General features: G+C 51.5%; 1 protein-coding gene across 9 annotated transcripts in view; it reads left to right on the top strand.

Annotated features, from left to right (window-relative positions):
• The window catches only part of LOC147097543 (EVI5-like protein), a 330,047-nt gene that overhangs the window by 232,326 nt on the left and 81,933 nt on the right, over positions 1–15,788 (top strand). For all 9 annotated transcript variants that reach the window (XM_085971478.1, XM_085971482.1, XM_085971475.1 and 6 more), the window contains one exon: positions 14,265–14,411. In XM_085971478.1, coding sequence (XP_085827604.1) covers positions 14,265–14,411 — 147 coding nt within the window. The remainder of the gene's footprint in view (positions 1–14,264; positions 14,412–15,788) is intronic.

The raw sequence follows: 15,788 nt of genomic DNA, 5'->3' as shown, positions 1-15,788 counted from the left end.
ACACATCAGGGCCCCAGCTTCTCGTGTCTGGTCATCACCCCGACTGTTCAGTCTGATTACAGCTACCAAGTATTCTCTGTTGCTGCGATGGGGAGAGTTCCAGGGTGAGGTGGTCCTGACATTGCAGCTCAGAGTGCAACTCCTTTCATTGACTGAGAGTGCTTGGATAGCATTGCTGCCACTCCCCCGCCCTCGCTGCAGGAGGGGTAGAGTTGCTGTCACTCCCTCGCCCGCCCTCGCTGCAGGAGGGGTAGAGTTGCTGTCACTCCCTCGCCCGCCCTCGCTGCAGGAGGGGTAGAGTTGCTGTCACTCCCTCGCCCGCCCTCACTGCAGGAGGGGTGGAGTTGCTGTCACTCTCTCCCCCGCCCTCGCTGCAGGAGGGGTGGAGTTGCTGTCACTCTCTCCCCCGCCCTCACTGCAGGAGGGGTAGAGTTGCTGTCACTCTCTCCCCCGCCCTCACTGCAGGAGGGGTAGAGTTGCTGTCACTCTCTCCCCCGCCCTCGCTGCAGGAGGGGTAGAGTTGCTGTCACTCTCTCCCCCGCCCTCACTGCAGGAGGGGTAGAGTTGCTGTCACTCTCTCCCCCGCCCTCGCTGCAGGAGGGGTAGAGTTGCTGTCACTCTCTCCCCCACCCTCACTGCAGGAGGGGTAGAGTTGCTGTCACTCTCTCCCCCGCCCTCGCTGCAGGAGGGGTAGAGTTGCTGTCACTCTTTTCCCCCGCCCTCGCTGCAGGAGGGGTAGAGTTGCTGTCACTCTCTCCCCCGCCCTCGCTGCAGGAGGGGTAGAGTTACTGTCACTCCCTCGCCCGCCCTCACTGCAGGAGGGGTAGAGTTGCTGTCACTCTCTCCCCCGCCCTCGCTGCAGGAGGGGTAGAGTTGCTGTCACTCTCTCCCCCGCCCTCGCTGCAGGAGGGGTAGAGTTGCTGTCACTCTCTCCCCCGCCCTCGCTGCAGGAGGGGTAGAGTTGCTGTCACTCTCTTCCCCTGCCCTCACTGCAGGAGGGGTAGAGTTGCTGTCACTCTCTCCCCCGCCCTCGCTGCAGGAGGGGTAGAGTTGCTGTCACTCTCTCCCCCGCCCTCGCTGCAGGAGGGGTAGAGTTGCTGTCACTCTCTCCCCCGCCCTCGCTGCAGGAGGGGTAGAGTTGCTGTCACTCTTTTCCCCCGCCCTCGCTGCAGGAGGGGTAGAGTTGCTGTCACTCTTTTCCCCTGCCCTCACTGCAGGAGGGGTAGAGTTGCTGTCACTCTCTCCCCCACCCTCACTGCAGGAGGGGTAGAGTTGCTGTCACTCTTTTCCCCTGCCCTCACTGCAGGAGGGGTAGAGTTGCTGTCACTCTCTCCCCCACCCTCACTGCAGGAGGGGTAGAGTTGCTGTCACTCTCTCCCCCGCCCTCGCTGCAGGAGGGGTAGAGTTGCTGTCACTCTCTCCCCCGCCCTCGCTGCAGGAGGGGTAGAGTTACTGTCACTCCCTCGCCCGCCCTCACTGCAGGAGGGGTAGAGTTGCTGTCACTCTCTCCCCCGCCCTCGCTGCAGGAGGGGTAGAGTTGCTGTCACTCTTTTCCCCCGCCCTCGCTGCAGGAGGGGTAGAGTTGCTGTCACTCTCTCCCCCACCCTCACTGCAGGAGGGGTAGAGTTGCTGTCACTCTTTTCCCCCGCCCTCGCTGCAGGAGGGGTAGAGTTGCTGTCACTCTCTCCCCCACCCTCACTGCAGGAGGGGTAGAGTTGCTGTCACTCTTTTCCCCTGCCCTCACTGCAGGAGGGGTAGAGTTGCTGTCACTCTCTCCCCCGCCCTCGCTGCAGGAGGGGTAGAGTTGCTGTCACTCTCTCCCCCGCCCTCGCTGCAGGAGGGGTAGAGTTGCTGTCACTCTTTTCCCCCGCCCTCGCTGCAGGAGGGGTGGAGTTGCTGTCACTCTCTCCCCCGCCCTCGCTGCAGGAGGGGTAGAGTTGCTGTCACTCTTTTCCCCCGCCCTCGCTGCAGGAGGGGTAGAGTTGCTGTCACTCTCTCCCCCGCCCTCGCTGCAGGAGGGGTAGAGTTGCTGTCACTCTTTTCCCCTGCCCTCACTGCAGGAGGGGTAGAGTTGCTGTCACTCTCTCCCCCGCCCTCGCTGCAGGAGGGGTAGAGTTGCTGTCACTCTCTCCCCCGCCCTCACTGCAGGAGGGGTAGAGTTGCTGTCACTCTCTCCCCCGCCCTCGCTGCAGGAGGGGTAGAGTTGCTGCCACTCTCTCCCCCGCCCTCGCTGCAGGAGGGGTAGAGTTGCTGTCACTCTTTTCCCCCGCCCTCGCTGCAGGAGGGGTAGAGTTGCTGTCACTCTTTTCCCCTGCCCTCACTGCAGGAGGGGTAGAGTTGCTGTCACTCTCTCCCCCGCCCTCGCTGCAGGAGGGGTAGAGTTGCTGTCACTCTCTCCCCCACCCTCACTGCAGGAGGGGTAGAGTTGCTGTCACTCTTTTCCCCCGCCCTCGCTGCAGGAGGGGTAGAGTTGCTGTCACTCTCTCCCCCGCCCTCGCTGCAGGAGGGGTAGAGTTGCTGTCACTCTCTCCCCCGCCCTCGCTGCAGGAGGGGTAGAGTTGCTGTCACTCTCTCCCCCGCCCTCGCTGCAGGAGGGGTAGAGTTGCTGTCACTCTCTCCCCCGCCCTCGCTGCAGGAGGGGTAGAGTTGCTGTCACTCTCTCCCCCGCCCTCGCTGCAGGAGGGGTAGAGTTGCTGTCACTCTTTTCCCCTGCCCTCACTGCAGGAGGGGTAGAGTTGCTGTCACTCTCTCCCCCGCCCTCGCTGCAGGAGGGGTAGAGTTGCTGTCACTCTCTCCCCCACCCTCACTGCAGGAGGGGTAGAGTTGCTGTCACTCTCTCCCCCACCCTCACTGCAGGAGGGGTAGAGTTGCTGTCACTCTTTCCCCCACCCTCACTGCAGGAGGGGTGGAGTTGCTGTCACTCTCTCCCCCGCCCTCGCTGCAGGAGGGGTAGAGTTGCTGTCACTCTCTCCCCCGCCCTCGCTGCAGGAGGGGTAGAGTGTTGCTGTCACTCTCTCCCCCACCCTCACTGCAGGAGGGGTAGAGTTGCTGTCACTCTTTTCCCCCACCCTCACTGCAGGAGGGGTAGAGTTGCTGTCACTCCCTCGCCTGCCCTCACTGCAGGAGGGGTAGAGTTGCTGTCACTCCCTCGCCTGCCCTCACTGCAGGAGGGGTAGAGTTGCTGTCACTCCCTCGCCTGCCCTCACTGCAGGAGGGGTAGAGGTGCTGTCACTCCCTCGCCTGCCCTCACTGCAGGAGGGGTAGAGTTGCTGTCACTCCCTCGCCTGCCCTCACTGCAGGAGGGGTAGAGGTGCTGTCACTCCCTCGCCTGCCCTCACTGCAGGAGGGGTGGAGGTGCTGTCACTCCCTCGCCTGCCCTCACTGCAGTAGTACTGGAGGTGTAGAGTACTCAAAGCTTGGTTGGGAATCTTTGAGAAGGAGAGTTGAAGGGAGGGACGGATGTGTGGATGGCATTCTCTGCATAAAGCATCTCAATGTCTTTGGGTTAGTCTTACTCCATTTTCCATACCTGTTGTGCTCCATGTACAGGTTAGTGTGGAATCTAACAATACAGATGACTGGATCTGAACTACCACTAAATCAGAGGGAATTATCATATAGTGTGATTTTTATATTGTGCACACGAACGCACAATTTTTGGGGCGATCAGCTGGGCATCTGACGTGCTAAAAATGATCCCCGTGCCTTTAAGGGTGCATTTACACGGTTAGCATCGATGTGAAGGGGTTTTCACTTCACACCAAGTCTCAATTTGTGTTTTGTGAATCCAGTGTTCCGGAGCAAAGCACATTCAGACTTTCTGGAAGAATGAGTCTCGCTCTGCTTCATGTCAGGCCCGAACTCCAGATTCGAGAATCAATTTCCATTCTAACAATGTGGATGTGAAACAAGCCACTGCCTCAGTTACTGAATAAATGTACCTCGAGTCCCCAAACCAAGCTACTGAGCAGTCCATGCAGGTAGATGTGGGAGTGCACACACACTTTCTTCCCCCCCCCCCCCCCCCCCCCCCAAAATAATGGCGCACCCTATTTATCAGAGAGCTTAGGCACCAATTGGAAAGAGCTAAGGGGGCGCCAATTATGCGCAGGGGTACAGTTGGGCCTGGATTTCTGCTTGGTTGTGCTGGGGGGTTTATTCATCTCAGTTCGCACAAAATCAGACAAACTATGCAAAAAATCGCAGAATTTCAAGCGCAAATGAAACCTCGCGCTGGAAGCAAGCACCACCCACAAAACTGGCCATGCCCCCAGATCGAATTAATCCCCAGGGCGAGTTTCCGCTAATTGTGCCCATTTACAGGCCTTCAAGAAATTAATCTGGTTCTTTTAGGAGCAAGGACACTAATCGGCACGTTTTTAAAGCAGTTAAATATCATTTTTAATTTACTAAGAAACTGACTACCCCAATATAATTCGCAAATGGTTCTGTATAGTTTTTTTAAAGCTATTTTCAGTTATTTAGTCTCTTACATAAAATCACCGCAGCCTGTCCTCCTGAGAATAAAATCCAGTCTGCTCCTTTCTGGTTATTCCATGGGCCGCCAACACCTCCAAAATGTGTGTTGTGATAACCTGAAGAACCACCTTAACAGCCACAGATATCAGAGATTCCTCAGTAGTTTGTGGGCTCCATAGGGACCCTCTTGCGGATATAAGTATGAATGAACCAGGATCCAAGTCAGCAGCCTGAAGGTGAAGTAGGGGAGATGGTGTGGAGTCCACTTCCTCCCATTAAAGCCTTCTATCGGCTCACTCCACCGGCTGCCTGCTCCTTGCTGTTCTCTCCAAAAGGCTCTTCACAACAAAGACTGCAGCAAAAATAGATTCTGATTCAGTGGGTTGTGTTCATTCATAAGGGTGTGCAAGAATAACCCTCTGACTTTGGGTTAGTGCCAGTGACCAAGCGTACAGAGTGAGATACAGGGGGGATGTGAGGAACAACTTTTTTACGCAGCGAGTGGTGAGGACCTGGAACTCACTGCCGATGGCAGCAGAGACACTCAATGTTTTCAAGGGGAGACTGGATAGGCACTTGAGGGAAATAAACTTGCAGGGCTCCGGGGATAGAGCGGGGGAATGGGACTGACTGGATTGCTCTACAGAGAACTGGCATGGACTCGATGGGCCGAATGGCCTCCTTAGGGACTAAATTAAAAAGCAGAACCACAAAGGTCATAATCTCTGGATTATTACCGGAGCCATGAGCAAATTGGCATAGAGTCAATAGGGTCAGAGAGATGAATGCGTGGCTCAGAGATTGGTGTGGGAGAAGTGGGTTTCGATTCGTGGGGCACTGGCACCAGTACTGGGGAAAGAGAGCGCTGTTCCGTTGGGACGGACTACACCTGAACCATGCTGGGACCAGAGTTCTAGCGAATCGAATAACTAGGGAGGTAGATAGGGCTTTAAACTAAATAAGGGTGGGGGGGACTCCTGGTGGAGAGAAATCTAGAATGCTAAAGAGAAAAGACAAGGAAGCAGTGCAGGAAAGTGATTGGGGTAAGGATAACCAGATTGTGTCAGGAAGGGACAGAGCGTACAAACAAAGGATGCACTAACAAATAGGGTCCGGGTAATAAGACATGGGGCCATAGTACAAAAAAACTGTCAAGATGTCTAAAAATGTTAAGACAAATCTAAAGGCACTGTATCTGAATACACGAAGCATTCGTAATAAGGTAGACGAATTAACAGCGCAAATAGATGTAAACGTATACGATATAATTGCGATTACACAGACATGGCTGCAGGGTGACCAAGGCTAGGAGCTGAATATCCAAGGATATTCGATATTTAGGAAGGACAGGCAAAAAGGAAAAGGAGGTGGGGTGACGTTAGTAAAGGATGAAATCAGAGCAATAGTGAGAAAGGATATTGGCTCAGAAAATCAAGGTGTAGAATCAGTCTGGGTGGAGCTAAGAAGCACCAAGGGGCAGAAAACATTGGTGGGGGTTGTCTATAGGCCTCCAAACAGTAGTAATGTAGGGGATGGCATCAAACAGGAAATTGGAGATGCATGTAACAAGGGTATTACAGTAATCATGGGTGACTTTAATCTACATAGACTGGCCAAACCAAATTAGCAATAATACTGTGGAGGATAAATTCCTGGAGTGTGTACGAGATGGTTTTTTAGACCAGTACGTTGAGCCAACTAGGGAACAGGCTATCCTAGATTGGGTATCGTGCAATGAGAAGGGGTTAATTAATAATCTTGTTGTGCGGGGTCCTTTAGGGAAGAGTGACCATAACATGATAGAATTCTTCATTCAGATGGAAAGTGAAGACCAATCGAAGCTAGGGTCCTAAATCTAAACAAAGGAAACTACGAAGGTATGAGGAGTGAGTTGGCTATGATAGATTGGGGAGCTTCATTAAAAGGCATGACGGTGGATAGGCAATGGCTAACATTTAAGGAATGAATGCATGAATTGCAACAGTTATACATTCCTTTCTGGCACAAAAACACAAAAGGAAAAGCGGCCCAACCATGGCTAACAAAAGAAATTAAGGATAGTATTAGATCCAAAGAGGAGTCATATAAAGTTGCCAGAAAAAGTAGCAAGCCTGAGGATTGGGAGCAGTTTAGAGTTCAGCAAAAAAGGACCAAGAGATTGATTAAGAGGGGAAAAATGAGAGTATGAGAGTAAACTTGCAAGGAACATAAAAGCGGACTGTAAAAGCTTCTGCAAGTATGTAAAAAGAAAAAGATTAGTGAAGCCTAATGTAGGTCCCTTACAGTCAGAAACGGGAGAATTTATAATGGGGAACAAGGAAATGGCAGCGCAATTAAACAAATACTTTGGTTCTGTCTTCACAGAAGAGGACACAAATAACTTCCCAGAAATGCTAGGGAACCAAGGGTCTAGTGAGAAGGAGGAATTAAAGAAAATTAGTATTAGTAAAAAAAATAGTGCTGGAGAAATTAATAGGACTGAAAGCCGATAAATCCCCAGGACCTGATAATCCGCATCCCAGAGTACTAAAAGAGGTAGCCATGGAAATAGTGGATGCATTGGTTGACATCTTCTAAAATTCTATAGATTATGGAACAGTTCCTGCAGATTGGAGGGTGGCAAATGTAACCCCACTATTTAAAAAAGGAGGGAGAGAGAAAACAGGGAACTACAGACCGGTTAGCCTAACATCAGTAGTAGGGAAAATGCTAGAGTCTATTATAAAGGATGTGATAACAGGACACTTAGAAAATATCAACGGGATTAGACAAAGTCAACATGGATTTATGAAAGGAAAATCGTGTTTGACAAACCTACTGGAGTTTTTTGAGGATGTAACTGGTAGAATAGATAAGTGGAATCAGTAGATGTGGAACATTTGGATTTTCAGAAGGCCTTTGATAAAGTCCTCCCACAAAGAGGTTAGTGTGTAAAATTAAAGCACATGGGATTGGGGGTAATATACTGGCATGGATTGAAAATTGGCTAACAGTAGGAATAAATGGGTCTTTTTCAGGGTGGCAGGTGGTGACTAGTGGGGTACCGCAGGGATCAGTGCTTGGGCCCCAGCTATTCACAATATATATCAATAATTTGGATGAGGGAACCAAATGTAATATTTCCAAGTTTGCCGACGACACGAAACTAGGTGGGATTGTGAGTTGTGAGGAGGATGCGAAGAGGTTTCAAGGCGATTTAGACAAGTTGAGTGAGTGGGCAAATAGATGTCAGATGCAGTATACCGTGGATAAATGTGAAGTTATCCACTTCGGCAGGAAATACAGAAAGGTAGAGTATTATTTAAATAGTGATAGATTGGGAAATGCTGATGTACAAAGGGACCTGGGTGTCCTTGTACACCAGTCACTGAAAGCAAACATGCAGGTGCAGCAAGCAGTTAGGAAGGCAAATGGTATGTTGGCCTTCATTGCAAGAGGATTTGAGTACAGGAGCAAGGATGTCTTACTACAGTTATACAGGGCCTTGGTGAGACCACACCTGGAGTACTGTGTGCAGTTTTTGTCTCCTTACCTAAGAAAATAATATACTTGCCATAGAGGGAGTGCAGCGAAGGTTCACCAGACTGATTCCTGGGATGGCAGGACCGTCGTATGAGGAGAGATTGGGTCGACTAGGCTAGACTTTAGAAGAATGAGAGGGGATCTCATTGAAACGTATAAAATTCTGACAGGCTAGACAGCCTGGATGCAGGGAGAATGTTTCCCCTGGCTGGGGGCTCTAGAACGAGGGGTCACAGTCTTAGGATACGGGGTAGGACATTTAGGACTGAGATGAGGAGAAATTTCTTCACTAAGGGTGGTGAACCTGTGGAATTCTCTACCACAGAAGGCTGTGGAGGCCAAGTCACTGAATATATTTAAGGAGATAGATAGATTTCTAGACGCAAAAGGCATCAAGGGGTATGGGGAGAGAGCGGGAATATGGTATTGAGATATAGGATCAGCCATGATCATATTAATGGTGGAGCAGGCTCGAAGGGCTTCTTTTAGTGTCATAGAGTCATAGAGTAATACAGCACGGATAGAGGCCCTTCGGCCCATCGTGTCCGCGCCGGCCATCAAGCCCTGTCTAATCTAATCCCATATTCCAGCATTTGGTCCGTAGCCTTGTATGCTATGGCATTTCAAGTGCTCATCCAAATGCTTCTTAAATGTTGTGAGGGCTCCTGCCTCCACAACCCTTTCAGGCAGTGAGTTCCAGACTCCAACCACCCTCTGGGTGAAAAAGTTCTTTCTCAAATCCCCTCTAAACCTCCCGCCCTTTACCTTGAATCTATGCCCCCTAGTTATTGACCCCTCTACTAAGGGAAAAAGCTCCTCAGCATCCATCCTATCTATGCCCCTCATAATTTTGTACACCTCAATCATGTCCCCCCTCAGCCTCCTCTGCTCCAAGGAAAACAAACCCAATCTGCCCAGTCTCTCTTCATAGCTGAAGCGCTCCAGCCCTGGTAACATCCTGGTGAACCTCCTCTGCACCCTCTCTAACGCGATCACATCCTTCCTGTATGGCGACCAGAACTGCACACAGTATTCCAGCTGTGGCCTAACCAGTGTTTTACACAGCTCCATCATAACCTCCTTGCTCTTATATTCAATGACTCGGCTAATGAAGCATATCCCATATGACTTTTTTACCACCTTATCCACCTGTTCCGCCGCCTTCAGGGATCTGTGTACTTGCACACCCAGATCCCTCTGACCCTCCGTCTTGCCTAGTGTCTTTCCATTCATTGTGTATTCCCTTGCCTTGTTAGTCCCCCCAAAGTGCATCACCTCGCACTTTTCCGGGTTAAATTCCATTTGCCACTGTTCCGCCCATCTGACCAACCCATCTATATCGTCCTGCAGGCTGAGGCTACCCTCCTCGCTATTTACCACCCTACCAATTTTTGTATCATCCGCGAACTTACTGATCATACCTTTTACATTCATATCCAAGTCATTAATGTAGACCACAAACAGCAAGGGACCCAGCACCGATCCCTGTGGTACCCCACTGGCCACAGGCTTCCAGTCACAAAAACAACCTTCGACCATCACCCTCTGCCTTCTGCCACTAAGCCAGTTTTGTAGCCAATGTGCCAAGGCACCCTGGATTCCATGGGCTCTTACCTTCTTGACCAGTCTCCTGTGCAGGACTTTATCGAAGGCCTTACTGAAATCCATGTATACCACATCCACTGCGTTACCCTCATCCACACACCTAGTCACCCCCTCAAAAAATTCAATCAAATTAGTCAGACATGATCTTCCCTTGACAAAGCCATGTTGACTATCCCTGATTAATCCTTGCCTCTCCAAGTGGAGACAAATTTTGTCCCTCAGAATTTTTTCCAATAATTTTCCTACCACTGATGTTAGGCTCACTGGCCTGTAGTTCCCCGGTTTTTCCCTACTACCCTTCTTGAATAATGGTACTACATTAGCGGTTCTCCAGTCCTCTGGCACATCCCCTGTGGCCAGAGAGGTCCTGAATATATGTGTTAGAGCCCCCGCAATCTCTTCCTTTGCCTCACACAGCAGCCTGGGATACAGTTCATCCGGGCCTGGGGATTTATCCATTTTTAGGCCAGCTAAAACCGCCAATACCTCCTCCCTCTCGATGTTAATATGTTCGAGCATATCACTGTCCCCCCGCCCTATTTCTATGTCTACATCGTCCTTCTCCATAGTGAAAACAGATGCAAAAAATTCATTTAGAACCCCTCCTACATCTTCCGGCTCCACACACACATTGCCACTTTTGTCCCTAATGGGCCCTATTTTTTCCCTAGTTATCCTCTTACCCTTAATATACTTATAAAACATCTTAGGATTTTCCTCGCCAGTGTTATTTCATGGCCCCTCCTTGATCTCCTAATTTCTTTTTTTAAGTATCCCCCTGCACTTTTTGTACTCCTCTAGGGCTTCCTCCGTCTTTAGCCTTTTGTATCTACCAAAAGCCCTCTTTTTCCTAATCCATTCTCGTATATCCCCTGACATCCAAGGTTCCCTATGGTTTTTGGAACCACTCTTGACCTTTACGGGAACATGTTGCCATTGTATGATCTCAATCTCCCTTCTGAAAGCCTCCCATTGCTCCGATGCGGATTTTCCTACAAGTAGCTGATCCCAGTCCATTTTGGCCAGATCCTGCCTTATCCTATTAAAATCGGCCTTCCCCCAATTTAGAACCTTTATTTCCGGCCCATCCCTGTCCTTTTCCATGACCACCTTAAATCTTACCATATTATGGTCACTGTCACCAAAGTGCTCACCACCTAGCACTTTTTCCACTTGGCCGGCCACATTCCCTAGAATTAGGTCCAGTACCGCCCCCTCTCTTGTAGGACTTTCTACATGCTGGCTCAAAAAGCTCTCCTGGATGCACTTTAAGAATTCTACACCCTCTGAGCCTTTCACACTCTGACTATCCCAGTTAATATTGGGGAAGTTGAAATCCCCCATTATTATTACCCTATTATTTGCACATTTCTCTGAGATTTGCCTACGTATCTGTTCCTCTATCTCCCCCTGACTGTTTGGAGGCCTATAGTACACTCCCAGCAAAGTGCTTGCCCCCTTTTTGTTTTTAAGCTCCACCCATATGGCCTCATTAGAGGACCCTGCTAATATATCATCCCTCCTTACTGCAGTAATTGACTCCTTAATTAATATTGCGACACCCCCTCCTCTTATACCTCCCCCTCTGTCTCGCCTGAAGATTCTGTACCCCGGAATATTGAGCTGCCAGTCTTGCCCCTCCCTCAACCATGTCTCCGTGATAGCAACAATATCATACTCCCATGTGTTTATCAACACCTTCAGTTCATCCACCTTATTTGCAAGACTCCTTGCATTAAAATAGATGCCATCCAGCCTTGCCCTTATATATTTGCCCTGTCTACCAAGCTGACTTGTTTTTTTCTCTATATTTGGCAGCACATCACCCCCTATTTCAGCTCCCCTCTGTATCCCATCCCCCTGCCAAGTTAGTTTAAACCCCCCCAACAGTGCTAGCAAACCTCCCCGCAAGGATATTTGTCCCGCTCTGGTTCAGGTGCAACCCGTCCGACTTATACAAGTCCCACCTTTCCCGGAAAAATTAGCGCCCCCGCGCCTGAAATTCACTGAAGCACTACTGGAAGCGCCCCGCCTCCCTCTTGTGGCGCTGCGAGTGAATGTCACGACGCTACGTGCCGCAGCGCCACGCTCTGCAGCATGTCGTGCCGCAGTACTGCAGGCCTTCCTCCCCTTACTAAATGGGAGGGGCCTTGCGCAGCGCAACCTAGGGCCCAACTGGGCCACCAGGGATCGAAGTGCCGGGCTCATGGAGAGTAGCCGGCACCCCGCGGGGGGGCTGCACAGATGGCCAGGGACAGTAACGGGGGCAAGTGCTGGCAGGCGGCCAGCAACAAAAATGGCCGCCCGGCACCTCCCCTTTAATTTGTGCCGCTGCGGCTGCAGGTAGCCCCCCCCTCCCCCCCGACCCTGTCTGACATAGCGTCCGGCGGTAAGTCGGGGTGCGAGCGGGGCGTTGCGCACGGCAATGACGGCACCGTTTGAGGCGCAGCGCCACGGGGTGCTAACGGTTACCGCTGCCGCTAACCTCCCGCTGAATTTGCCCCGACGCAAATCAACCGAATTATTCCCTCTATAACTCTAAATACACAAGGAGTATAAGCTCCATATTTAATCTAGAGCTTAAAGTCTCCTAACAGAACCCATCTGGTTTAATGGGCAGTGGCACAACTTGCGACCTTACTGGCTAACATAGAGCAGACCTGAGTGACGTTCTCGGCTGAAATCCAGTGTCTTTGGGCGTGTCTTGCTCCTATCGGTGTACCTGGCGGTGGAGTAAGCAGCGCTATTGTCAACCATCCTGCAAATACAACTTTGTTTAGAAACCAGAAATGTGCAATGGCTTTCCAGCAGTTGAGATGGTATCACCTCCACGCACCACAATCTCAGCGGCAGTTAGCTTCACTCAGTCAGCATCTGATAAAACAATGATTTTTGAGCCATTTTCCACATGCACCTATTTCATGTCTCAATAAACATTATTTTGGCCAATTCATACATTTTACACCGTTTACAGCCTCAAATGCACACTGATCTCCTGTCATACCCTGCGGCACCTAACTAGCAAAAGGAAGTTAAAAGTACAAATCACTTGACATTTCAGAAAATCTTTGACATTTAAAAAATTGTGTAACAGAAATGTGGTACGTATCTCATTGTAAACTTGTGAGGGGCACAAATCTGGGGTGAGTTTTGAGTGCACTGTTTATCATGACTAAGTGATATCCCTCCTGCGTGTTAGATACAGCAGCAGGTTGTTTACATCGGGTTTTTATTTAAAAATCTGAACCACAGCTCTGTTCTTTATAGGGGGGGCTGTGGGTTTGCCAACCACGTCCGCCAGAAATAGCTGCACCTTTCCAAAGTTCTACTTTTTGGCCCCCATTTCCTTCAGTTGGTGGCGGGAGGATGTCCAGGAATGGCTTGTAATAATTCCACCTTGCACACTATGGGGGCAAAATTTGGTTGCTTTGCGCCTCCCGTTAGCGCAAAGCAACTAGCGCTTGGGCAAGGCACTGCTAACGCCTTCTGTGCAAAAGTTCAGCAGGAGGTTAGCGGCAGCGGTAGCCGGTAGCGCCCCGTGGCGCTGCGCCTCTGGCGATGATGTCATTGCCGTGTGCAGTGCCCCGGCCGCAAACTTGGGTCACGCCCCTGATGTACCGCCGAACGCTATGTCCGACAGGGTCAGGGGGGAGTACGTGCGGCCGGGGCGGTGAAATTTAAAGTGGAGGTGCTGGGCGGCCATTTTTTTTGCTGGCCACCTGCCCCCTTTGCCTTCCTCCCGCGGGGGTGCCGGCCGCTTTGCCCTCATCCTCTTGAGTGCCGGGCTCTTTAGCCGGCACCCCGCTCCCTGGTGGCCCAGCTGGGACCCGGTTCGCGATGCACAAGACCCTGCGTGGCGCTGCGATATTGAGCTGGAGCGCCCCAAGAGGGAGGGGGTGTGCTTCCCGTAGCGCCCCGCCTCTTGCTTGGGTTGCTACCACTCAATTTCGGGTGCGGGGGTACAAAAGTAGCGCCCCAAAGGGGGCGTGACCCAATTTTTTCCCCCTATTTCTTTTAACTTTTTAATAAAGACAAAACCCTCTACTTCCCACAGCCAAGCTCAGAGTTGCCAGGCCAGCAGGGCGCGGCACAGGCCAGCAGGGCGCGGCACAGGCCAGCAGGGCACGGCACAGGCCAGCAGGGCGCGGCGCTATCGCGGCACAGGCCAGCAGGGCGCGGCTCTATCGCGGCACAGGCCGACGGCGCAGCGCTATCGCGGCACAGGCCAGCAGGGCGCGGCACAGGCCAGCAGGGTGCAGCGCTATCGCGGCACAGGCCAGCAGGGCACGGCACAGGCCAGCAGGGCGCGGCGCTATCGCGGCACAGGCCAGCAGGGCGCGGCTCTATCGCGGCACAGGCCGACGGCGCAGCGCTATCGCGGCACAGGCCAGCAGGGCGCGGCGCAGGGCGCAGCGCTATCGCGGCACAGGGCGCGGCACAGGCCAGCAGCGCTATCGCGGCGAAGAAAAGATACATTGTAGACAGGGAAAAATAAATGACTGAAGTAACGACTGGAGGAGACGGTAGTTTGACGTTTGCATATTACTCCGATCTCGAGCAGTGCTGACTTGTACTTCAGTGATTTAATTATTTCTGGTTTCTGCTGCTTGTGTCTGTACACGTCGGTTTTAATGAAAATAATTTGCTTCTCTCCTCAGAACCAGGTGAACAGCAGCCTTCTGAACCGAACGGAGCAGGCTTGCACCGGTCTGCAGGACAAGCTGCAGTACATCACAGCACAAAACAAAGGACTGCAGACCCAGCTCAGCGAGACCAGGCGCAAGCAGGCCGAGGTGGATTGTAAGGTGAGCATCGGCTAAACCAGCCCTTTAGTACATTGCCCGTAAAACTTGAACAATACGAGTTTTACTCCAAGTCAGATGGAGCTCAGCATGGTAAAAATGTGGCTTGTTCGAGGAATGCGGAGAAGATCGAACCATCTTGAAAAAATACCGAGTGTGAAGTAATCGGGCGGATGCCGGCTGTGTTTCATTTGTCAGCTTTAATGTGAAAATATCAGAGCTCCATGTAGTCGAACTGTGAGACTGTTCATCATCAAAACCCACCCTTAACAGGAACTCACCACATGGCCACTCATGAACTTAGGGCCCAGGAAGCTGAAGGCACAGCGCCACTGGTGGAGTGATTAAAATCAGGTATGCTCGAAAGGCCAGAATTAGAGGAGCGCTTTTATCTCGGAGGAGGTTGCAGAGATAGGGAGGGGCAAGGCCTTGGAGGGATTTGAAAACAAGGATGAGTATTTTAAAATCAAGATGTTGCTTAACTGGGAGCCAGTGTAGGTCAGCGAGCGCAGGGGTGGTGGGTGAACAGGACTTGGAGCGAGTTAGGATACAGGCAGCAGAGTTTTGGATGAGCTTAAGTTTATGGAGGGTGGATGATGGGAGGCCGGCCAGGAGTGCGTTGGAGTAGTCCAGTCTAGAGGTAACACAGGCATGGATGAGGGTTTCAGCAGCGGATGAGCTGAGCAGAGGTGGATTTAGGTGATGTTCTGAAGGTACAAATAGGCTGTCCTAGTGATGGCGCAGACATGTGGTCAAAAGTTCATCTCGGGGTCAAATATAAACACCAAGGTTGCGAACAGCCTAGTTCAGCCTCAGACAGATGTCAGGGAGAGGGATGGAGTCGGTGGCTAGGGAACGGAGTTTGTGGCCGGGACCGAAGAGAATGGCTTCAGTCTTCCCAATATTTAGTTGGAGGAAATTTCTGCTGATCCAGTTCTGGATGTCGGACAAGCAGTCTGACAATTTAAAGATGCCGGGGTTGAGAGAAGAGGTAGCGAGGTAGAGCTGGGTGTCGTCAGCGTACATGTGGAAACTGACGCTGGGTTGCCGGCTGATATTGCCGAGGGACAGCATGTAGACGAGAAATAGGTCGGGGCCAAGGATAGATCCTTGGGGGACACCAGAGGTCACAGTGCGGGAGTTGGAAGAGAAACCGTTGCAAGTGATTCTCGCGCTACAACTGGATAGTTAAGAATGGAACCAGGCGACTGCAGCCCCACCCAGCTGGACGACGGTGGAGAGGTGTTGGAGGAGGATGGAGTGGGCAACGTGTCAAAGGCTGCAGACAGGTCGAGAAGGATTTTCATTCCAAGAGGATTTGAGTACAGGAGTAAAGAAGTCTTACTCCAGTTATATCGGGCCTTGGTGAGACCACACCTG

The sequence above is a fragment of the Somniosus microcephalus genome, chromosome 31, assembly GCF_052327205.1.
Source record: "Somniosus microcephalus isolate GS21.2 chromosome 31, FLI_Smic_1.0, whole genome shotgun sequence".
Lineage (NCBI taxonomy): Eukaryota > Metazoa > Chordata > Chondrichthyes > Squaliformes > Somniosidae > Somniosus > Somniosus microcephalus.
Note: the sequence above shows the minus strand (reverse complement) of the source record. Positions and strands in the feature narration are given on the sequence as shown.